At 35.9% G+C, this 24,433-nt stretch overlaps 3 protein-coding genes and 2 long non-coding RNA genes across 12 annotated transcripts in view; 2 read left to right on the forward strand and 3 right to left on the reverse strand.

Moving 5' to 3' along the window:
• Positions 1-2,424, reverse strand: part of LOC128015368 (plakophilin-4) — a 30,698-nt gene extending 28,274 nt beyond the window's left edge. For both annotated transcript variants that reach the window (XM_052599166.1, XM_052599165.1), the window contains exon 1: positions 2,002-2,424. The gene's annotated coding sequence lies outside the window, so the exon portion shown is untranslated. The remainder of the gene's footprint in view (positions 1-2,001) is intronic.
• A 1,319-nt stretch (positions 2,425-3,743) lies between these two features.
• Positions 3,744-9,213, reverse strand: LOC128015369 (uncharacterized protein C7orf57). Of its 2 annotated transcripts, none has more exons than XM_052599169.1 (8): positions 9,067-9,213; positions 8,549-8,623; positions 8,221-8,397; positions 7,700-7,793; positions 5,820-5,931; positions 4,683-4,765; positions 4,461-4,561; positions 3,744-4,360 (listed from the first exon to the last, which is right to left on the reverse strand). In XM_052599169.1, exons 2-8 carry the CDS (start codon positions 8,583-8,585, stop codon positions 4,308-4,310), a joined length of 657 nt encoding a protein of 218 aa, XP_052455129.1. In that variant the 5' UTR covers positions 8,586-8,623; positions 9,067-9,213; the 3' UTR covers positions 3,744-4,307. The 2 variants fall into 2 exon arrangements, with proteins under 2 accessions (XP_052455129.1, XP_052455128.1); XM_052599168.1 differs by having other exon boundaries at positions 9,029-9,192.
• Positions 9,214-10,495: 1,282 nt separating this feature from the next.
• Positions 10,496-13,167, forward strand: LOC128015134 (cytohesin-interacting protein). The gene is made up of 8 exons (XM_052598820.1): positions 10,496-10,647; positions 10,818-10,858; positions 10,956-11,010; positions 11,163-11,265; positions 11,358-11,448; positions 11,911-11,977; positions 12,209-12,275; positions 12,989-13,167. The coding sequence occupies exons 1-8, from the start codon at positions 10,510-10,512 to the stop codon at positions 13,075-13,077; spliced, it is 651 nt and encodes a 216-aa protein (XP_052454780.1). The 5' UTR covers positions 10,496-10,509; the 3' UTR covers positions 13,078-13,167.
• A 605-nt stretch (positions 13,168-13,772) lies between these two features.
• LOC128015370 (uncharacterized) lies at positions 13,773-16,782 on the forward strand. Of its 3 annotated transcripts, none has more exons than XR_008183877.1 (4): positions 13,773-14,070; positions 14,589-14,659; positions 14,844-14,956; positions 15,913-16,782. It is a non-coding gene; the product is annotated as an uncharacterized LOC128015370 (long non-coding RNA). The 3 variants fall into 3 exon arrangements; XR_008183876.1 differs by having other exon boundaries at positions 13,773-13,999; positions 14,305-14,659; XR_008183878.1 differs by having other exon boundaries at positions 13,773-13,999.
• A 2,057-nt stretch (positions 16,783-18,839) lies between these two features.
• Positions 18,840-22,971, reverse strand: LOC128015371 (uncharacterized). 4 transcript variants are annotated; one of them, XR_008183880.1, is made up of 9 exons: positions 22,863-22,971; positions 22,716-22,768; positions 21,905-22,250; positions 21,608-21,720; positions 20,568-20,676; positions 20,333-20,422; positions 20,155-20,218; positions 19,620-19,857; positions 18,840-19,552 (listed from the first exon to the last, which is right to left on the reverse strand). It is a non-coding gene; the product is annotated as an uncharacterized LOC128015371 (long non-coding RNA). The 4 variants fall into 4 exon arrangements; XR_008183881.1 differs by having other exon boundaries at positions 21,905-21,975; positions 22,722-22,768; positions 22,863-22,955; XR_008183882.1 differs by having other exon boundaries at positions 21,905-21,975; positions 22,863-22,877.
• Positions 22,972-24,433: the final 1,462 nt, after the last annotated feature.

Here is a 24,433-nt window from a genome sequence, read left to right on the forward strand (position 1 = left end):
AAAATGCATGAATTAAACCTATAGGCCGAGCTTTTTGGTCAAGTCTGACTCAATGGTCATGGTCTGCACATGTGTCCTGCACACAAGTCAGTCCTTGTGAGATTTTGTTACCGTGTATACGTCATCATGCAACAAAAAAGCCAGAGCTCCAGGACCGTTTGCCTGAGGCTGTGGATTTCTGGTAATAACGTTATAAATAACATTCAGTTTCTTGCACAGACTGATTGTTTCACTTCATTTATCATCAGGGGTCGTAAGTATTAATTTTGTGTTTCCTATTAAGACTTTTTGACTCTTAAAGTGATGGAACCTGACTTGCATATTATGAATAACCAGGGACCATGATTTCAGCTAAAAATCATCTTTAGCGTTCTGTGTAGAAAGAAAGCCTAAGAGTGAGTAAATGAACAGAAAATGTTCAATGAATTATTAGAATGAACTAGTGAATAAAAAGTAATAAACAGCTATTTTCTTTAACACATATTATTTATTTGACTGTTTCAGTATAACAATTACTAAGTTGCTAGAAATACATAAGGGTGACGTAGTTGAGTGATGACGTAAAAAAACAAAAAACCTTGGAACCATTTTGTTTTAACGGGTTTGGTGAAATGAACCATCCAAGAGAACATGTTCACGGAAAAGTGAACACACACAAAAACACCCACATCCATACATAATCCAATGATTTAAAGCTTATAAACTTCATAAATGGCAGTAGCCCACTGTGCTGGCATTTACAAGAATAAAATCCAAAATCCACTTTAGAAGTCCTTAAAATCCCCACCCACCTTCACACTGGATTTACCAGGAGTCTGCTGTCAGTCAGAGCGCCGGGTTTATATACAGAAGAAACGAGAGGTGAGGAACAAGCAAACCATCCTATTAACCATGATGACCAAGAAACAGTAATAATTTGTGACTTATTGGAGTCATCTGATATTGTGTACCACCACGACTCGCGTCTGTCAAAGAGATCATTCTTTCACTTCTAATGAATAGCGGAACTCAAATGCACATGTAGCCTACACGCAAAAGTCCCTGGGATGCTTTTCAGACCACATAACATGGCCATGCAGTGTAAGGACAGCTCGGTCTCTGGGGAACACGTCTTACTGCATCACGATGCATTGTCCCTGCAATCTTTACATACTGTAATTGTGGACTGCTCATAGCAAATCACCGCACAGCAGCAATTATGGTGCACAGCAGCAAACCTGCATTCAATCTAAACTCTGGTCAATATGATGAGGCAGCTGAAACTGCAACCACAACTGCCATTACAGTCCAAACAGATGAAGACTTCTACATTCTGTCGAGCTTGTATTATAAGAGCAGGAGCTGAGAGCAAGTACGTAGAGGGATGCTCAATTATGTATAAAGAAAAGTGTCTAAAAGATGGACCAGCCTGAGTCCTAGTAACAGCATCTATCAATCGTAATGGAGACCAGCCTACTTCACAGGCTGTGGGATACTGGACTGTAGGATGCCATAACACGTCATCCAGTATTCTAATTAATCCAACTAACTAATGCAACATGCAATGTATTGCCCAGGTTAGAAGCTGATGAACAGATGGATGAAATGCGCCATAGAGGAACTGATGATGGATTTGAGATGATGATGGGAGGTGTAGGTATGTCGATTAGAGGTGGAAGCGACACTACACCTGCAAGTTATTCAGCTTCATGTATTAAACAAGGCCATCAGTTCAATTACGTAAGCATAACTATAGTACGAATGAATATTTTCTGCACAGTTAAGCACTGAAATGAAGAAAGGCAAGATGGAATGAGATTTAAAGCAGGCATCGAAAAGCAAACCGCTTCTTGTGCACTGACCACAGCGTCTATTAAAGCTCAGTTCTGAAATTGAATGAAGGAGAGATGCACGAGATCTTGCCGATAAATGACAAGCAGCGATGAATTCCCGCCGCCAGCGCGCGCCAGATGTTAGCAACGCTTCATTGGAGCTGCGCGAAATCACCAGTAACGTACTCACCGCTAAACCGCCGAAATGCAAATTATTCGCGGAGACCGATAAATCCATTTGTAAGAGAATCACTGGATGACATTCTTGCCGAAGGTGTTTTCACGCGATGAACGGGCGGCTCCGGCTGGGTCTCACGCGCTTCCATGGGCAAGAGGGTCAGAGCGCGTGACGTAGACGTTTCACATAGAGAGACGCTGTTTCAGGGCATTTAAAAATGTGTGGCCATGTAGTCGAACAGGAGTTGATTCAAAAATATGGAATTCCCATCGAAGTACGTGAAAAATACGGTCCCAGAGCGAAAACAACAGCCCTTAAATGGTCACACGAATGAACATCTGCTTGTAGTGCGCATAAACGCCCACAAATTGGTTACTTTAATTTGCTCGAAATATTTGTTTAGTCTTCTTTGGGTCGGATTTAAAAGTACGTGGGTTCACCAAAGTCCACATAACTTTGGGGAAGACTAGCCGGCGCATCATGAATATTTTGTGTGATAATAAAAACACGACTTTCTAAAACCTTTTTGGAAGCAAACATTAGCTAACATTGCCATCGTGTGGATAACAGGGCATCTCCCATTGGGAGTGATCTAACTGCTTCTGTCAGATGATAAAACCATTTACTGCCCGATCAAATTATATTATATTATATAAAGATTTATCTGTATAAAACATCTTTATCTGGCCTCGCATTTAGTTTATTTAATTAATACAAATGGCAGTCCAGAAAAAAAAGACATCATTCCCACACATTACGTAATAACAAAGGTGCTGGGTAAGCATAATACCCGTTCTGCCAGCACCAAAGCTTTTTGAGCTCAGTTCAGGACTCCTTCTGCTTTACCCATCAGGTGTTTGGACCTCATCTTTTAACTTAAAGGAGACCCTCTTCTCATGTTCTGCCAACTAGTCACACACACTGAGTCTTGGACCTGTTCGAAGCCAGAAGACCAGTAACAAGTCCAATTTTCAGAACTGTTATGAGAACCTGTGGGATATTGTTTTTTTTTTTTTTTTTGTCAGTCAAACTGTTCATACTTTGTATTCCAAGTCCATCTAAATCTATCCAAAAGGGCATTCTAGTGTTACACGCACAAATATGTGTGCCATGCACTGATATCAATTCAAAATAATTACCAAAAATGCCACAAGGTTATATAGAAACAGTATTGTATTGCATTGCAGTACAACCTTTTCAGCTTCTAAGAATGCAGATGTATTTAGGATGCATTTAGCAGATGTTGATGTGACCTGCAGCAGACTAACTGCAGATCCTAAAATTTAAATGCCCAAGTCAAGGGAAATATTATGTTTGAGTAGGACTGTCATCAGTAACTCTCCAGTGCTGGGTCGACTCGACCTGGGACTGAACCTGAAGCCTTTATAGTTTGATTATCACCACTTCAGCTTGTTTTAATTTTTAAAATGAAACATCTTGAGGTCAGACAATTCTGTTTCTCATCCGCTCTGGACTCTGGTTTCTTCTTAAGGAGAGTTATACTTCACTTATTATCTTATTTCAAACATATACTACTGGGGTCTGTTTCAGGGGTCAGCAAGATTTTTGTATTTTTGATTGACTATTATATCCTCTTAATATCTTTTCATTATTATTTAGCATTAAAATGTTTGATAATTTTGTACACCTTTTTTTTTTTTTTTTGATTAGCATTTTTGATTGAAGAATCTGTAAAGATAACCATGCATTCAACCTTTGAAACTTGCCTTTGAAACAATGACTAAAACAAAGTATTTTATGCACATGCAAATTTATTCAGTTATCATTAATACATGTGAACTGACAGCAAGTGTAAACATTGTTTTCAGAAGGAAGAAACATTCAAATTAAACAGCATAGAACACCAAAAACAACTGAATCTGTGATTATTATTTACGATCACATCAATACTAACAACAGACATTCACAATCGCGAACTCCCCGAACCCCCTTCCGGTTCTCAAATCCCTACCAATGGCATCTGCGTCATTCATTTTAAGGTAACCTTCTTGTGTGCTCATCATGCACTCAACTAGATAACTACTGGACCATAAGAACACCCCCAAAGTGTTCAAACCAGATCCTTACAGACATGGAGTGTGTAATAAAGAGTTTGCAGCTTACACATTTTGTCATATCCATTGACAATGTGAGGTGAGAAACAGCTGGTTTGCACTTTACAAATATCCTTTCCTTCTAGGGGTACAGATATCTAAATGTGTTTTTGCATAAAGCAGATAGCGGGTGACTGATGCAGAGGAGCTAGTGGATACGAGAGAACAACAATTCATGAAGAAGGGTTTTTGGGGACATCATCTTTATTCCAGTTCATCCTCTGGTGCAATGGTGCTGGTCTGCTCAGAAGTAATGCCTAAAATATTAAACACAAACAAGTTAGTTTTGCAATTATATAAATGCAATGCAAAACTCAAACCAATCATGATGTTATAATAAAAAACATGAAGTCTCACTTGAAGCATCATCATCGAGAGATTTATTCTCTTCCTCAACATAACCAAAACTTAAAAGTTTGGACATGTTCACTGGAGCTGTCGCCTTCTTATCATGGGAACTGTAGAAACAATTATCAAATACTTACATATACTGAAAACATTTCAAAAGTTTTAATAATTGTTTTTATTGTGGATCTGAAAAAAAAAAAAAAAAGGCTAAATATTTAAAAAGAAACATACATCTTCTTGAACTTGTTGGCTTCTGCAATCTCGGTTTGGCTTAGGGAGAGTTTCTGCATCTCCGATGTTGCATGGCTGGCATCCTGTTTAAGGAAATACAATGTTTTATAATTTAAGGAGTAAACTAAATTATTCACAGTTTCATATAATGTTATGAAATGCTACTAATGAAACCTTCTTTGCATGTGATTAATTCAAAAATCACAATCGATAATTCCATTCAGCAATAAAAAAGGAAATTTGCAAACACATAGGGACAAAACATCATTCATAAAAAGAAAGATGAGAAGCATGAAGGCAGAATAATAAATGACTAATAATGCAATAAGATGATTCAATTTCCTGTTTTTACAATGAACGTCATAGGACATGAAGTGAGAACCACAGATCTAATGTTACACAGCCACAGCAACAGTCATTTGAGTCAGCGTTCTAAAAGAACCAGTTCTTTATAGTTCAAATATGACAAACTGGTTTTTACATTTGAAAGTCTTTGTTCACTAACATTAGTACTTTACGGTATCTGCTTTCATAGTAGGCAACCCTAACTTAACTACAACAAATTATTTTAAATTGTAGGGTATTTTGTCTTTACAACTAAACTGTCAAACTAAGCTGTGCATACGTCTTTAATAATAATAATTCAACAGCTATACAAGACCTGAAAATCAATGACAAAAAAGAACTGAATTTAAGTAGGGGAGATAATGAAACACAAACCTGAACATAAAGACGAAATCAAATCAGTAACTATGACAACAAGGATTGGGAAACAGTGCAAAACAGAGTCCATGCGGTGTGACATAAATAGCCATGCAGCAAACAATTTTATCAAATGTGTACAATAAAAAGTCTCAATGAAAACACAGAAGATGTCTTGCTAAATTCCTATATGTTGTCCTATGAGAGAACATGGTTTGACATATCTTTAAAAAAAAGCAGAATCACAATGATGGAAAACAAAAACGACAGCATGCAGCTTGGAGTTTTTTCTCAAATTATTCAAATGAAGAAGATTTCTTCGCTATTATGGTTTTATAGGTGCATGGCAAAAAAAGGCAACTTAAAGACTGTTTGTAATATGATGGCAGGAGGAAGTATGGGAGGTTTAAGAATGGTCTGTGCTAGTCCAGTCACCTTTTTACCAGCATCCCAGGCTGAACAGTTATCAGTTCCAAATGGGGCCTCCAGGTGTTGTAAGACCCCTTTAGACTTGCTGATTCCATCAGGGGTAGTAGCATTACTTCCGCTGTAAGCATAAGATCACATGATTGAACCCCAGTTTCACACCACCACACCGGATGGATGGGGACACCCCTTTGTCTCAACACAACCCTATCATTTTACTAAGAGAAGAATATAGGTCCTCCATGTCACCCTATATGGACCAGGTTGAACTGCCTGAATATGCCATGCTAGATTTAGAAAGCCTTAAAAAAAAAAAAAAAAAAAAAAAAAAAAAAAAAAAAAAATCTACTATCCTAAATCATCCAAGCCTTGTAGATGAGTTTGTTTCTTCAGAGATTTGGAGAAATTTAGCATTATATCACTTGCTCGCCAATGGATCCTTGAAGTGAATGGGTGCCATCAGAATGAGAGTTCAAACACAATAATACACAAGTAATCCACACGACTACAGTTCATCAATTAAACGATTAGCTCACTTCCAGAATAAAAAAAATCCTGATAATTTACTCACCCCATGTCATCCAAGATGTTCATGTCTTTCTGATAAAGAAATTAAGGTTTTTGAGGAAAACATTCCAGGATTTTTCCCCATTTAGTGGACCTCAATCGGACCGCATGGGTTGAAGGTCCAAACTGCAGTTTCAATGCAGCTTCAAAGGGCTCTACACGATCCCAGCCTAGGAAATGATCTGTCATTTTCAAAAAAAAAAATACAAATACAAATTTCTATACTTTTTACCACAATTGCTTGTCTTGTAATAGCTCCGCGATGCACATCTGCAGATTCACACATTACGTAATCAAGTTGGAATGGTCATCCGTTTAAATTATATTAAGCTTTAAAGTTCTGCATAATTAAGGGCGTGGCCACTTGAGTGACAGGTGGATTGCCGCTGCTGTCCCACTTCTTTTCTTATTTTCCATTATCTGGGTGTGACACGCTGGCAAGATGGCGACTGTCGACTCCGCCCACTCTAGGCTTCAAAAAAAGCACTCTTCAAATACCTACGGGTGACATCACAGACACTACTTTGTGACTGGAGAAAGAAAGACATGAACATCTTAGATGACATGGGGGGGTTTTCTGGAAGTGAACTAATCCTTTAATATCTTGTTAAGAGAAAAGCTGTGTTTTAATTCATTACAAATCCATCATTAGGAAGTTTTATCTTTAAACCCCTGCTTTTAGCCAAAAAAGCAAAAAAAAAGTCTATAGTCCTTATTAACACTTTCTTAAAGGAAAAATTACATACCATGTTGTCCTCTCACATCAAAATCAGTTTTGAACTGTTTTTGCTTGTAATTGGAGCTGTGCACATGAGCTGTGCATATTTCTCTCCTGATTTAGAGGAGATTACTTTTTTAATTGGATAAAGCAACAGTAATGGACAGAGGACTCATCTGAATGATTAATTTATTTATTAAAAACATACAGCTTTTTGCTTCACAAGATGTTAATTGATGGACTGGTGTTGTGTGGATTACTGATGCTGTTTGAACTCTCATTCTGACGGCACCCATTCACTGCAGAGGATCCATTGCTGAACAAGTTACGTCATTCTAAATTTCTGCGAATCTGTTCTGATGAAGACACAAACTCAACTACAACTTTGATAGCCAGTGGGTGAGTACATTTTTGTTTTTTGGGTAAACAATTCCTTAATTGACACATTCATAATGGCTTGTAGCCAAACAATTTGTACTGAATTGAGATATCTTCTAATCTATCTAGGATCGTTCTTTAAATCAAAATGTTGTATTTCCGAGGCTTTTGGCTCCATTTATTATTTCTGTACAAAACAACTCCATGCCGGCTGACAAATTCTCACCTCTCTTGATCATCAGCTGTGTCAGAGAACCAACTAGCGGGTTTGTAGCAACAGTAAGGTCTAGCTTCCACAGGGTCATCATGCCTCAACAAACCTATGTCAGAATTGAAAGATAATCATGGGTGTGTTTAAAAGGAATCAAATCTACTTTGGTTATTTTAACTATTCCTTTAAAATGTTCTATTGTTTATCAGTTAGCTTGCGAGTCAACTTGGTCACCTAGTAACAAAAGCAGCATCAGGATCCCAAGCATCATCTACAAGCTGATTTTGTGTTTTGTAATTCAGTTTTGTGTAAAAATGCCCTAACTATTGGTCATTTTATTTAACAATAAGTCACTAAATACTGTGCACAGTTTAGGTAAGGTTTTGTGATAATTTCTCACAATCACTTTGTATAATATCCTGAACATTTTTGCAGTAATGGTAAATATATACTTCACTTTTAACATATTGTAAATCTTGGCAAAGTTGATGATAAAAATGAAAATAATACATTCTATGCAAGTGTGACACAATTACCCTTCTGTCCTCCTTGTTTTGCAAGTTTAACATAATCCGAGTCGGAGGCCTGAATTCCTACACGTCTTCCTTTCGTTTTTTCCTCAGGAGTGATGTCGGCAGATGCAGATAAGCCTGGAATCTGTGACGAGGGCCCAGCAGCTCCATTTGAATTAGCAATGTTAGCTGTCCTAACACCTACAATCAAATTATAATACTTGTACTGTCATTTGCCTTAATCAGAAATGCTTTTGGAAAACACCATTCATGTATTATGTGACAGCAATGTAGGCATAAATTGATGTGCAAAAAAGATTCAACATAATGGTTTTCCCAGGAGGGCCGTTACCAGGTTTTGTTCGTCGATAATTAGGTTCGGCAGCCATGACTGGGTGTCTTAGTGGTCAGTGATGGTTTGATAGCGCTGAAATTGCAGAAAGAGAAAGTTAATGCTTAGCATTTGTACCAAATAGAAGGTCAGTCAAACTATTGTCCTTAAATGCGCGCTTAAAAATCCAGTTAAACCAGCTCGGCAGCCGTGTATAGTGCTAACTTAGCAAAGCTAATACATGCTGCCATTACTGATTACGTTTTAAAACACTGTGGTTATATTAACTATCTCACAAAATGTTTCTTTTTTTTATCATTTAGCTCGCGAACCAACCCGGTCGCCTAGTAACAAAAGCAGCATCAGGACCACAAGCATCATCTGTACAAGACACGCCATTTATCAGCGCACATTTAAAAAAATAGATCACAGCCTTTACAGTTAAACAAAACAAAATTGGGAGCAAAATTAATATAATAAATTGCATAGTTGGTGACATACCAGAGGCTACAAAAGGATGTTGGAGAGACAAAGCTTACGTCGTGTAAATCAGCGCGCAGAAGGGGCAAGGGGGGACGCCTAGATGCTTCTTCTTCTTCTTCTTCATCAGAGAGAGCTGCGCACTGAACCGGGAGACGCCTTGCCTGCCACCTACTGGATAAAGCGGGGAAACACACCTCCTCCACACGGGGCGAGGACACACACGTTTCAGGGGATGGGCCTACATAAAGCAAGGGCATAGCTTTTCTATGGGGCAAAGTGTAGCATATGAAACCTTATTTTCAAATTGCCAACAGAAAATAAAGCACGAAGATTCAATACCCATTCTCTCAAACTAAAGCATTGATTAACCTTAATGTTAATTTTAAAATGTAATAATACTTTATATGTTAACATTTGTATCCGAGCCAGCACAAATAAAAATGAACAGTTTAATTTTTACTAACTAACCTTAACACTGTATGATGTTTCTCCCCACAGTCTACATAATGTCTTTTTAACCTGTTAACCTGAACCCTCATTATGGGACTTACAGCTCAAAGTGTTCAACATAACTCATAAATGTAACAGTTTCCTACTTCAGTGTGTTACAAACATAATTTTGGTGTCTTTGGAAAGAACACCATTTGGGCTTTACTTTTCATCAGCAAGATTTGATGATGCTCAAAAATATTAAAAGTTATAGACACTGAAGTGCCTTGAATTTTTTTTTAAATATTTTCTTAAATATTTTTTGATTTGATTTAAAAATACATGAAATCAGTCCTGGAGCAATCTACAAAAAAAAAGTAATGGGTTGAAACTCACATGTCTCACGAGTTTCTATTTCAAATCTGAATGAGATATCATGAAAAATGAGACTCCTGCAAATATTTTTATGAGACTATATCTTTATTCATTTATTTATTTTGAAGGAAGTTTAAATCTGTGGCTGTGAATTCATTTGTTCAGTTGAATTAAGTTGTTTATGTTTAAATCTGTTGTATAAATACATTTAAATATGTTGTTGAGCTTGATCAGTTCTTTATTACTATTTTAATGCATGAAGACATTTAGACCCATTTATTTGGCCTATTTAAAGGCAGTTTAAAGCAGATTTCATGAATTCATTATTTAAGCTAAATAAATTTATAAGCTAGCCTGTTCATCTTCATCTAAATAGGCCATAGGAGGCATTTTCTGCTTGTAAATAAATAAATTAGGCTAAATAATAAAATGAATAAATCGAAATGTACATTAACAACTTCATTCTGCGAAAAGTGAACGCAAAATATATGCGTCCATAGGCTATTAATCTAGATCTAGTTTTTGTTGTTGTTTTAGAGGCGAGTTTAAGCACCTTTGACAGACTTACAGTAAAATCTAAAGTTTGTGAAGCCCAGGGGACTTTACTGAGGTCACATGACATCCGTTCAGAGGCGTGTGTAAAAGCCGGAGGAGCGACGTTCTCAGCAGCAGAGATGTCAGCATACAGTCTGAAGATGACAGCATCTCTTCAATACATAAGAAAACTGCTGGGGAAAAGCAGCTGTGCGACAAGCAACCTGCTGAACACTGGACACAAAACACAGAAGAACACTAATGATCATAAAACAATCAGGAACAAAGATAAAAGAAATGTAAGTGACTAGTCATTTTAAAAAGTTGATTTCTGACATTTCTTTGTTATGCTGGATCTTGGATAAGATTTGATATTTCTCTAGTATTTGATATCTAATATATATATAAACAATATATTAACCTAGCGACTTATGTTTATGATTAACAAATTGGACTGTTATTTTTATAGGTTGTGCAATCCCAAGACAAAACGACAGAGCAGTATATAAGGTAAAAAAAATAGTTACTGATTTGAATTATAAGTTTGTTGACTCACATATGCAACATTAGAGTTGGTCTGACTCTGTGTCTCTTACTTGGTTAACAGGAAAAGTGTTGTTTTAAGAAGAAAAGAAAATGAAACTTTTGGATTTGACATCCAGGTAACCACCCTCTCTCTCTCTTCTCATACTCTTCTTATAATTTTCTCTCTTTACATTCAAGCATTACGCGGCTGTCTAAAGGCTTATTATCTGTCAGGGGGTAATTGAATTTTGGATGATGAATTGATTGGGTCTTTACTCCCTGTCCACAGAAAGGCAGTGTTGAGAGAAGCATCAGTGCTGAGCAGGATTTGGGCTCATGTGTGTGTTGGGTGAAGGAGGACAGTCTTGCAGAGAGTAGTGGGTTATTGACCGGTGAGTTATCAAGACATCTGCTCACTTCTGTCACGCACCAGTGTCATTCACACTTTCTCATTATTCAAATCTCTTCGCCTCTCTCACCTCAGGTGATGTTATTATAACAGTCAACAGTGTGTGCATTGCTGGATCCACTCTTCAGCAGATCAACGAGCTGGTTCAAAAATCCTCCATCTTAATGTAAGTTGATATGTTAAAATGTTATAAACATGAACGTACAGTTAAACACTAGTCTAAAGGGAAAATAATGTAAGATGCTGCATTGTTTCCCTGAATTATTTTACATTATGCTGTGTAAAAATAGTTGTGAATTACAAAAAAATCGACATATTTAAATTATTACTATTATTATAAATAAATATACTTCTATTAATTTATTTTTAGCATTTTTTAAACAAGAAACATGTAATCTGTTTATTTATGGTTAAAAATATGTTTACAGAAGTTGAGTCTTGTGTGTGAAGCATCACATTTCATTATATTTTATTGACACTTTTTTTTATTGTACTGCACTATTTTTTACAATATTACACAATACTACAAATACTAGCCTATACAAATATTGTCTTAGCAAAGTAGTTTTATTGTTATTAAGCTCTGTGAATCAGTCCTAACCCTACATTTCTCTTGTGTTGACTGAAGGTTGGAGGTTCTCAGAGGTGCTACAGAAAAGCAGAGGCAATTGCTTCGGAAGCTTTATCTCCTGCAGGTGATTTTCTTCAAAATATTGAAAACTTCTTAATAACATCTGTCCTATTTTGTACCATAATAGTGTATTTTTATACTGTCTTGCTTAACTTGTGCATCAGTGGTTATTTACGGTAATGATGTTGTATTGGGTAACTGTGTGAATTGTGAATAAAACTGGTTTCCTCATTGTTAACCGGTTTTTTTTTTTTCTTTCTGTGTGTTTCCCCCTCACCTTTACACCACACTACAGCAACAGTTTACAGAGAAATGCGAAGAGCTTCAGACACTCATCACAGAGGAAGTGCGTCTGACAAGAGGTGTGTGTTCATGTGTGAGAGTAAGACAGAGAGATGTGGTTATCAACTACCACAATAGAAACACATCATTTCCCATAAAGCCACACTTTGATATCATGATGCCAGCAAAAGCATCTGTGTGTGTGTGGGCGTCATGTGTGCTTACATGGAGAAATTCGGCTTTTACGGGAAGATACTTTACTGACAATTCTTGATACTGTTCTGATATCAAACTTAAGCACAAATACCATCTAAAAATGTTTTGTCAGTTCATGTAAAATATGTCTTGACAGCAATTGGACTGGTTTATTCAAGCACAATATATATTTGGTAATGCCTTAAAAGAACAATCATTGGTTTCCCATTTTTCTGTAGTGTTAAGAACATTTTAATCATCTAAAGGATCTTTTATGCCATGGAAAGGTTCCATGGATGTTAAAGGTCCTCCATGTTACCTTATAACAATAAAGAACCTTTATTTTTTTAAGAGTATGCATCAACAGAAACGTTTAGGGGATCTTACAGAACTTACAGGAATTACATATGTTAAAAAGTATTACATAGAATAGCATAATACTTTATAATGAATAATAATTTGTGATAAATAGTAGAAAAATAGCTCTAATAAATATTTTCAGTTGAACCATTGTTATTCATTTCAGTTATCTACTATTATGTCCACACAAACACTTAAGTGCAAGTAAATTTAAATCAATCTGTTTCTCTGTTTTCAGGTGCCATTGAAAACATCCAGAAGCCTCATACTCTTCCTACAGGATCTTCTGCTTCCACTTTCAGTCCAATCAAACAGACTGAATCATGAATCATGAATCACTGAACATCATGTTTTGAATTAGTCTAAATATTGATGTACAATATAAGATTTAACTATTTATTTCAATCATTTTGTGTTATCTGTACTGTATTTGTGTATTTTGCACTATTAAGCAGTCATTTTTATTGTCATTTTATTTAATTTTATCTAATATATTTTGTCTACATGTGTTTTGTGTATTTATATACAAAGTGCACTAATATTTATTCATTTTATATTCATAATATTTATATAATGCTTCTTTAATAAACTTTTATAACAAATGAAGTTTTGCTGCTGTCTTGCTGAATGTGGTTTGCATAAGTCGCTTTGTCTGCTGTTTACGTAGGTTTCCCAGATATCATCTCAGTCAGTGGTAAAACAGCAGATGCATTTCTCATTCAGCACACCGATCTTAAGCATGGCAGGAAATGACACGTCATTTATTGTACATCAAGTATCAGAGACAAACCCGGTCATTCTCATCACTTTTATAAGACTTGACTGACAGTAAAAAATTGATGCGTCATTCTGCGTACGACCCCTCGGACACCTTATTTTTATTTTCTTAAAAGTAGAATATCTTTACAGTGAGTGTTGAATGGTGAGCATACAAAGCTCAACCAAACTGATGTAAAACCAAGTAAGATTTAGCTAATTTCTTAGATAACCCACACAATTTTTATAGATTTTTTTTATACAGTTTAAAGAGACTGTCCTCCTCTTAAAAACGACCACATAGGTCGTTTGTGCAAGCAGCATATTACGACCTATTATTACGTTTTAAAATCAAGCGCCCTCTAGCGGCCGTATTACGACAGTCTCGTTTGTCGGGTGTGTCGTCATCAAATGACCTTTGACTGTCGTTACCATCGTTACCACCCAAAAAAAGGAGGCGTGACCCAACATCTTACCATGCGTTGTTGTCCAGGTTTGTAAACAATTTTATTTTATGGTTTATTTTTTAAGGTACTGTTCTGATTGTCTGCAATTAATGTCAAAGTAAGTGCAGTTTGACGTTTTCTTTACAAATATGTTGTGAATGCCAGTGAACGAATGTGTGGCAATCGCAACGAATCTGAAATGACCAGTGACCACAACACTTACCATATTTTTTTTTTTACCATGATAACTGTTTTACTGTGGTATTTGTAGTTAAAAATCATTAACCACAATGCCATGCCTTTAATACCTTTTTGTAATGTAATTGTGATTCAGTGTTTTTTTTTTTTTCAGTTTTGCAGTTTCTTCATATCACATACATCTCCAGCTCCTACAACAACATTCAGTGTCCAGCAGCTCTTTATGATGCTCTCTCTCTCTCTCTCTCTCTCTCTCTCTCTCTTTCTCTCTCACTCACTCTCTCTCTCTCTCTCTCTCTCTCTCTCTCATTTTCGTTTCCTATTTTTCTGAACTGTAATTCATAAATAAGTCACACATATTTTTCTTTCTTTCTCTTGTTCATCATGGCATATTTTCACAGCTCAGAATCAGATTTTGATCAGTTCTTGTATTAACAGGGAACTTGTACTCGAAGCTCAACTTGAAGAAGTTTCCAGTGAAGATGAAGTCCTTCAAAGGTTCGACACAGGTAATGTTGAAGATATGTAGTTATAACTGATTTACTTTAATTAATTTATCCTTACTTTATGTTAATAACCTTCCTTATAGTCCTTCCTTTCAAATATTTTGTTCACAGATCATTTCTAACACACTGTCTAAACATGTATGTATTAAAACAACAACAACAACTTGTTACTTTTTCTTTATTCCAGCTGAAAAGGAAGACCATGGGCCTGTCAAACCTTGTTTGTGGAGAGGGATGAATTTGACCATCTTGTGTGTTTACGGAGAAGACCAAAAGCTGCTAAGGCAGATATTTCCAGAGGTACGTCTGTGTTGATCTGAGCACCTCGACAGAACTTTACTTCAGTTACATTTTGCACCGAATTTTATGTTTTTTACTTTTTTAAATACCTCACGACCCCATCAGTACAAACCCTGTGCTATGTCAAAGTATTAATAATTCAAACAATTTCAGCAAATTCATATGATATTGTACAAGCGTACTCTCCAGCTTTTCCTCCTGCTGTCATTGACCATCGCCTCAGCTCTCATGCAGACTGTGTCAGGAAATGCTGTGTAACTTGTCATGTGACACAAAAGGGGCCGGTTGCGTAAACATAGCTATTATGTTAAGACTGTGACCAACTAGCAGTTAACCAAGAGATAATCATATTTCTTAGTAAAATTGGACCAATCTATGTTTTTGTAACTGACTTTAAACAATTATGACAAGTCTAGAGTAAATCAAATTATATGGCTAACTTTTTTAAAGATTAGTTTAAGCAGTTTATGCAACCGGCCCCAGGTCTTTAATTTATTTGACCAAATTAGATCATTTAAAGGTGTTTACAACAAGAACAATAACTATAATGACTATTTTAGCATCGCTACCAACAAATGATAAAGTTCTGTTTATTATTATACACGCTGCAGTTATGTTGTCTTTAACCACTAGCCCGTTGCTAGGGGGAAGTCGTGGCTTAGTGCTTAGAAAGTTTGACTCTTAACCATAAAGTTGTGGGTTTGAGTCTCGGCCCGGCAATACGACTTTTTTTGCGCTGCCCCCAACTGCTCACCGGGCACCGTAACATAAATGATCCCCACTGCTCCGTGTGTGTGTGTTCACTGCTGTGTGTGTGCACTTTGGATGGGTTAAATGCAGAACAAGAATTCTAAGTATGGGTCACCATACTTGGCTGTATGTCACGTCACTTTCATTTGTTGTCAATGTTTTAATTATTCATCATGTTATAAATTCAATTTTTTCCTGTCTTGCAGGATTTCTGACAGATTACTGAGTCCTTCTCCATCAGCTCTCCACAATAGCAGCCCTTCCAAAAGCATCCACATCACTCTCTCTTGTGTGGCACATCTGCTCTCAGTCGTTAGCATGTCTACTTGTATTATTTCTCCTCTAGTCAACACTCCCATCTCTACTGTGAACACTCCTGTCACTATCACCATCCCACCTACTGTATTCTATATGCCATATATATATATATATATATATATATATATATATATATATATATATATATATATATATATGTGTGTGTGTGTGTGTGTGTGTGACCTTTAAGGTCATTTAATGATAGAAATGCATTTTCCAGCTGAAAATGATTTATAAAATATAATTATTAATAACCGTTTTAGTTTGTCTTGCATATGTTCACAACAGAAGCGATCAGTGATTACAGGAGATTAAGAGGTAATCATGTGAAATATTAGTCTTAACAATATTTTTCTAATTAGTTAATCACTTTTAAATGAAAGAAAAGAATATGATTTCAGCTGGTGCCTTGCAACTCCTGGTTTGTAAAAATATTATTTGGCATTTTATAAACTTCTCTGCAAACAAATTGACAATTTTTATTTATTTATTCATTTTTTTTATTTTATATATATATTTTTATATTAGCCAATTTAGTTTTAAAGGGATTTTCTATTACATAATTCTGTCTGTACCTATTAGTTACTTTATCAATCAGTAATTTTTAAAAGTTGTTATATTTCACAATAATATATTATTTTTTTGTTTTTATTTCTTCATAGTGACAAACTAGAGAGAAAGAATGGTGTTATTTGCATTGTTTGTCTGAAAAGTTTGACATATCAATAAACACTGATATGGAAATTACTAAAAAAAAATTATCCCTGTGTTTTTTAAATTGTATTTATTTATTTATTTTTATTATTATTTTCCTTTTTTTCTGTAGTTTAACTGGTAGAGCTAAAAATTGCAAGATTGTAAATACATCTCCAAAAAACACACAAGTGATTAAATGTATACATTTAATACACTATAAATATATAAATATAATATTATTTTTTCATACAGTATATGCAAAAATGTTGAGCTTAAATATTGCACATTAATATTAGGGTAAAGAATGTGTATAATCGCAAATATGAGGCCCTTGTTTGAAAATAAATAACTGTAATCAACAAATCTATTGCTGAATCAGGTTTACCCCACAATGCAAATCCGTCATTTTAGTTTTATATTTAGTGGGTGAAAATAAATTCACCACAAGAACCCGGAAAAGCCTGTCATGAATGGCCGTATATGGACAAGTAAGGGTGTCGCTTCTGCTCAACTGGATTTTCATTGGCTTTGAAATCCACTTGGCACTCGAGGACTCGCTGTGACTGGACTTTCTTTTAGCCCAAATTAAAAAACGTTTAATGTTGCAAAGTAAATTTTGCTGTAATTATTACGTCAATAGTACCTTCAGTTAACAATGGTGCATTGCTATATTTTGTGAAATTACCTCTTTACCGAGATCCTAACCTTAAACCTGAACATAACTTAATTGAACTACAAAAAACAGCGCCATGACTTTCACTTTCCATCGATAGAATGGCTAAGGCTTATGGGCAATGTAGTTTAAAATGTTTAATAATGAAATTGTGAAAAATACTTCTTTTTTTAAACAAAGGGATATCTAAGCATGTTTATTGTGCAAAGTTATATGACATATGTGAGAGGCAGGCTGACATTTTTTATTTTACTAAGAGTACTTTTATAAACACATGTATAGCACTTTTCTATGAATGTTTGAAAGCTGTGCCAAACATTATTTAGTAAACATAGCATAATGAGTTGTCCTACCAATTTTCTTTTTGAAACTATAATCAGATTTTGATTTACAGCCATTTGGAATGTTAATTGTTTTGCTCTTCAAGGGGACTCTACTGGGCCCCTGGGGATGGAAGGGCAGGAAAAAAATGCACAGCTCTATTCTCATCATTGGCAACAAACTGTTGAGACACATTTTGTAGGTTGTCTTTTCAAAAGCATACCATTATGTAAGTTGGAAGTCATAGTTATCTTAGAATTAAGACACCAGAAAATCAACATAAGTGCCCATTTGGAAAGAGCTCAATTTATTTCATAAGATCAAGAGCAATAATACAGTGCTAATAGTAAACAAAGACAACAAATACATATTCTGACATTTCATCAGACAAGGCCAATGTGTCATTCAGTAAGACAATGTGTGACAGTGTGCAGTTTATGGTTCCATACAATTCATGCAATTTAAAGAATCATAATATAAAATACCTAATTCATAAATCTCTGTAAAGAATGTCTCATCTTTGTCCTGCTCAGGAGCTAGACATCAGTAATGTGCATGAACATCTTCATTATAATACAGAACAGGATTCATGTTGATCTTTCCTTGATTCATCACCTTCAGTTGTGCATGAAGTCCATGCAGTCTCTTCTAATGCAGCTCTTCATCTAACTGAATTTCATTAATATTACTAAATGTTCATGTCTTCATCAAAACAACCATGGTGATTATATGTGTTGTTTACAAAATTAAATGGTGTATCTACCAAAAAACCATCTCTAGTACAGAATATTCACCATACTTGATTATCCAACACCATACGCAATATTTTACTAGGATGCAGCATAAAGACAGATAAAGAAGCATATTAAGACAAATTATATTCAAGTGAAATAAAAATGGGTTACATTAAAACCATTTTATTTTAATCAGATGAAGAAACCCAGATGAAGGCATGGTGAAATGTCTTGAGCACCAAAGAATCACATCCAGTTTCCTTCTCATCATCAGAGCTCTCCTGGTTTTCTTCAAATCCATGTCTCTATCATGATCTTCTTCAATGTCATAAACAATTTGCAATTGTTATCCAGCACAACAATACAACTGATGAACAAGTCATGTGACCAATTCAAATCAAATCATTTTATTATCACAATACCATGAATGCAAGTATACAGGTGGTAAAATGCTTTTCTGCAAACTGCAGCATGACAAGTACTGAATATATTTGCAACACATATACAGTATCAAAAATATAAACCGTATACATAAGAGCTCAATACAGGTAGAAAATATAGTGCAATACTATACTATACAGAGAGAACAAAATGAAAACAATTAACAACAATCACTGTATACTGTAGATATACCTCTGCCCACTGCTCCGGGTGTGTGTTCACAGTGTGTGTGTGTTCACTGCTCTGTGTGTGTGCACTTCGGATGGGTTAAATGCAGAGCACAAATTCTGAGTATGGGTCACCATACTTGACTGTATGTCACGTCACTTTCACTTTCAGTACAGTATGAATTAGTGCAAACAGAATATCAGGTTGCAGAATAATAGTGAGTCAGAGTCCAGTCAGTGTAGCTGATAGAGTGCAGTGCACACAGTATGAGGCTGCTGGTGTGTGTATGTGTGTGTGTGTGTGTGTGTGTGTGTGTGGTGTTACTGGTACGAGTTCAGTTCAGTCTGATTGCCTGTTGAAGGAACTTGTTTTGCAGTCTGCTGGTGCTGGTTCTGTGATAATGTCTGTCTGATGGTGATGTTGAGAGCAATCCATGGCTCGTGTGGCTGGAGTCTCTGACGGTCCTCAACAAAAGAAAAACCTTGCGTAGATGTCCTGGAGAGACAAAATCATTGTGTCAATTATATATTATTATTATTTAGAATTGTTGTAATGGACATACCATTGATTCCTGTTGAAGGTTGTTGGAGGTATGGGCTCTCAGTTGTGAAGTTTCTTTTATGGCCGTAACATCTGTGCAGTCACACAGCTGTTTGGGAATTCAGTCTTCACAGTTTCAGGCTGCAGCGCTGCATTTGGTGACCATTGACTCCTCCATCTCTGGCCTCAGACCCGCTTCTCTTTAGTCTGGAGTGAAGACAAATGTTCTCAGTACCAGCTTTCCTTCTACTGCAGTCTTTCTGTACAAGTAGAAAATAATAAAAACAGTCATAACAAATCAGTTATGTATTGAAAACTCATAGTACATATGAAGACTTCAGATGCAAAGGCATCTAAGTTCCACCTGAAGTTTTCTTCTAAAATTCTTCTTAGAAGAACATTTCATACAGAACTTAAAGGCTTTTGCATCTGAAGTCTTCATATACAACACATCTCGTTCTTCATTTCTCCATCAACTGACTTCATCCTCCTTCAAAAACTGTAAGTCCATAAGAAAAATAGTTTTGGTGAATACAGGTGCAGGTGTCAGTACTCACCATATTCAGTCATTTTCTGCCCAAATTCCAGAAATGATGCCCTGATGATTTGTTCATTCTAGGACTTATAAAAAGATGTATATGTGAAAAATGATAATTGCTGACTTGAATAGAGATCAACATCATATGCTGTACTAATGCATTGCTTGAATACAGACACATCAATGGGGATGAGCACCTTTTCACTCTTTTCTGTTTGGGCACAATAGAGCCATGTTCATTCCTCATCCCCAACAGGACTGATGTTCTTTGTGTTTTTGCTCTTCAGCTGTAAAACAAAAATATGTCTATTAACCCCATGTTTAATTACTATTGCTTATTACATATGAATTAAGACAGATATAATTAAGTAAATTCACCAAAAGATTCAGGTTAGAGGATTAAATGAATATTGATTACAATTTTCTACAAACCTTTCTTGGAGAGGGCTGATCATGACAGGAACTTGCTGAGCCACACTAGTAGACATTCAGTTGACAAACCTGAAAGAGGCCATCATGCAACCATCCGCTCTGTTTGTACCTTACAACAGAGCAAGAGAGAATGTGTGAGTGAGTGGAGAGAGTAAAGGACTAAGATGAAGACAAACAAGCAAAGAAAGGCAAAATCTTGCGTTTGAGTTTAACAAAATGAGAGGGAAGAAAGCTGTATCTTCAAGCTATATTATTCTCAATTATTTTCTACACTATAACATGCAGCAGGATTGTTGTAAGCAGTTTAAAGACCTCTTCATACCAAGGATGAGTCCATACTTAATGACACAGAGGAACAACATCAGTGGAATATATTTTCCAGCTGATGAACATTAAACAGCCAATCAAAATGCACATTTCAAAAGCTTGATCATTTAAAGTGGCAGACATCAACGTCGCTGCAGTGTGTATATTAATAAACATAACTTTATCATTGGTTGATGTTGGTGTGGATGCTAAAATAGTTATTGTAGTTACTATTCTTGGTGTGAACAGCCTTAAATGATCTAATTTGGCCAAATTAACTGAAGATCTGATGTGTCACATGACAAGTTACACAGCATTTCCTGACTTGCTTTTAAACAGACGTGTTCAATTAAAATCAACATGGAAATAAAGGCAGACTGTGAGGTGCGGACAGATATCATGTACTGTTAGAACGGGTTAAGACGGTGCTAATAAAGAATACAGTGGACTCAATATAAACTTTAGGATATAACGCTCTGACTACTTAAAATGGACACAGTCTGCATGAGAGCTGAGGCGATGGTCAATGACAGCAGGAGGAAAAGCTGGAGAGTACGCTTGTACAATATCATATGAATTTGCTGAAATTGTTTGAATTATTAATACTTTGACATAGCACAGGGTTTGTACTGATGGGGTCGTGAGGTATTTAAAAAAGTAAAAAACATAAAATTCGGTGCAAAATGTAACTGCAGTAAAGTTCTGTCGAGGTGCTCAGATCAACACAGACGTACCTCTGGAAATATCTGCCTTAGCAGCTTTTGGTCTTCTCCGTAAACACACAAGATGGTCAAATTCATCCCTCTCCACAAACAAGGTTTGACAGGCCCATGGTCTTCCTTTTCAGCTGGAATAAAGAAAAAGTAACAAGTTGTTGTTGTTGTTTTAATACATACATGTTTAGACAGTGTGTTAGAAATGATCTGTGAACAAAATATTTGAAAGGAAGGACTATAAGGAAGGTTATTAACATAAAGTAAGGATAAATTAATTAAAGTAAATCAGTTATAACTACATATCTTCAACATTACCTGTGTCGAACCTTTGAAGGACTTCATCTTCACTGGAAACTTCTTCAAGTTGAGCTTCGAGTACAAGTTCCCTGTTAATACAAGAACTGATCAAAATCTGATTCTGAGCTGTGAAAATATGCCATGATGAACAAGAGAAAGAAAGAAAAATATGTGTGACTTATTTATGAATTACAGTTCAGAAAAATAGGAAACGAAAATGAGAGAGAGAGAGAGAGAGAGAGAGAGAGAAGAGAGAGAGAGAGAGAGAGAGAGAGAGAGAGAGAGAGAGCATCATAAAGAGCTGCTGGACACTGAATGTTGTTGTAGGAGCTGGAGATGTATGTGATATGAAGAAACTGCAAAACTGAAAAGAAAAAAAACACTGAATCACAATTACATTACAAAAAGGTATTAAAGGCATGGCAAATGTGTTACTTAACTAAAGAGTACACAATAAGCACAGTTACTGTGGTGAAAAGCATGGTAACGTGTTTATACTACAAATACCAAAGTAAAACTACAGTTATGACGGGAGATACATTGAGTTGTGGTTACTGAGGTTTTATAACACGTGACATGGTTCAGCGACATGTTACTATGGTAAAAACATGGTAAATGCGCGACTTTTACATGACCTCTTTCCACCACAGGCGAATTTCAAACGAATATCACAATGAAAACTAACTTTATAAAGCTGCAGATTTCGATTAAATGATTTGAACGTCAAACTGGTTTAATAGGACATACAGTGTCCAGTATCGATTTGAAAATAAAAACTCATATTATTCATAAACGATCGACTACTTTATGAGACGGGAGAAAACCTTACCTGTACATGTCTCGAAGTCATCTAAAATCCATATCATCAAAATCCACGAACATCTGGGAGAGTTTAAATCAAACAATTCAAAACGCAAATAGCGAACATGTTAAAATAAACCCACAATGCATTTAGGCGAAAGTTCATTTATCATACCTCCTGTTGCCAATAGGGGCGCTAATTTAGAGAACGCTCGTGTGGGTCGTATTTATGGATAGTGACAAACGACCCATACGGTCGTATGAGTTGGAGGACTTGTTGGGTTTAAATTGACTAAATGCAATATACTTAAAACTTAACTTTGCCACTTTTCGACACACTTAAGTATGAACATATATATTTTATATGTCATTTCATAATTACTTCTGATTTATTGGAATATGGTTAAAGTGTATTGCTGAATGTACCAACAAGCGTTTATAGTAAAACAAAATACATACATTTAATGGCATTTCTATTAAAACGTGTTTGGTATGTATTTAAATATTTGTAATTAATGAAAATGTATTACTTTAAATGTCATTATAATGGAGTGCTTTACATGTGGTTTCATATCTTATTAGGCAAGGCATTAAAAGTAAGTGAGCTCTTCAAAGCACAACAAAATATCATTTTAATTTCTTAATTTGCACTTTTTAAAAGGGCACTTTACTGTGTTGAGAAACATGAAAGTGTTCTCACTTTGAGTACATTTATATGGCCTTTTATTTCAATAACATAATTTTATCTGCAAGCACAGTTTTTAAAACATATTTTTAGGATTTAAAGTGCACTACAAGAGTACATTCAGTACAATTACCTGTAAGCACACTTCTTTTTCATGAGGGAACAGTGAAAAAAAAATGTGAATAGACACCCCCTTCCCATAAACAGAAGGCTGACTATTTGACACCTCCAAAAGATGTTGGACTGTGAAAATATAATATGCACATGACAGAAAGCCTGTTATTCTTGTGTCTAGGAAGTCTAGGAAAACAAAAATTAGCATTAGAGCAACACAGAGACTCAAATCTTCGAAATATTTGAACATCCTCATAAAGAAACTCAAAATAGAGAGTGGCAGTTTTTGAACTGAATATCCATTGAACCCATTAATCCCACAATCCCATGCTCACTCCCAGAATTAGAACCCAAACCACACTGTTCTCCAAACAATGGGGATGAAATTCTCATCAACTTTGCCACTGGGAATGTGAATGAGGCTGCGTCACCCAATGCCAGTAGATTCCACAAGTCGTGAAGGAAGGGACACAGACACAGACACAGCTACAAGAGACTACTTCTGAGCATTCTTCTCCTTCAAGCTTTGCTATCCTTCCCAAACCACAGGAACCGGAGTCAGACTTTCTGACAGCGTGCCAGAGAGCCAACACGAACAAGGTAAGACACATTATTGAGTGAGTACAATGAGGTTTTGTACTAACAATGTAATCTCCTCCATAGACTGGTCACATTAACTTTTCACATTCAGGTGGTTTGGTTTACTTTTCAATGTGCATAAGTCGTTTTATGTTGAGGAAAATCTAATTTTGGTAAGAAAAATTACATAACCATAAAGATTCAAGATCAATGGAGCAGAACGACAAGGGCACATTGGAAACTGAGAAACAGCAAATGAACGGTCAAACAGAAGAAGCAACCCAAAAGACTAGCACACCTGAAGAGCCGGCTAATGTAATTGAGAAGAATTCAGATAAAGAGGATCAAGAAATGAGTGAGAACAATGC

Source organism: Carassius gibelio, chromosome A6 (assembly GCF_023724105.1).
Source record: "Carassius gibelio isolate Cgi1373 ecotype wild population from Czech Republic chromosome A6, carGib1.2-hapl.c, whole genome shotgun sequence".
Taxonomy (NCBI): Eukaryota; Metazoa; Chordata; class Actinopteri; order Cypriniformes; family Cyprinidae; genus Carassius; species Carassius gibelio.

What these genes read in the sequence shown, in the direction of transcription:
- LOC128015369 (XM_052599169.1), bottom strand. Translation starts at nt 8,585, where the DNA reads ATGGCTGCCGAACCTAATTATCGACGAACAAAACCTG. An exon ending in TTATCGACGAACAAAACCTG is followed by an intron (nt 8,398 to 8,548) that starts GTAACGGCCCTC and finishes ATTTGATTGTAG; the next exon opens with GTGTTAGGACAGCTAACATT. An exon ending in TCTCGATGATGATGCTTCAA is followed by an intron (nt 4,361 to 4,460) that starts GTGAGACTTCAT and finishes TTAATATTTTAG; the next exon opens with GCATTACTTCTGAGCAGACC.
- LOC128015134 (XM_052598820.1), top strand. Translation starts at nt 10,510, where the DNA reads ATGACAGCATCTCTTCAATACATAAGAAAACTGCTGGGGAAAAGCAGC. An exon ending in GGAACAAAGATAAAAGAAAT is followed by an intron (nt 10,648 to 10,817) that starts GTAAGTGACTAG and finishes TTATTTTTATAG; the next exon opens with GTTGTGCAATCCCAAGACAA. An exon ending in CTTTTGGATTTGACATCCAG is followed by an intron (nt 11,011 to 11,162) that starts GTAACCACCCTC and finishes CCCTGTCCACAG; the next exon opens with AAAGGCAGTGTTGAGAGAAG.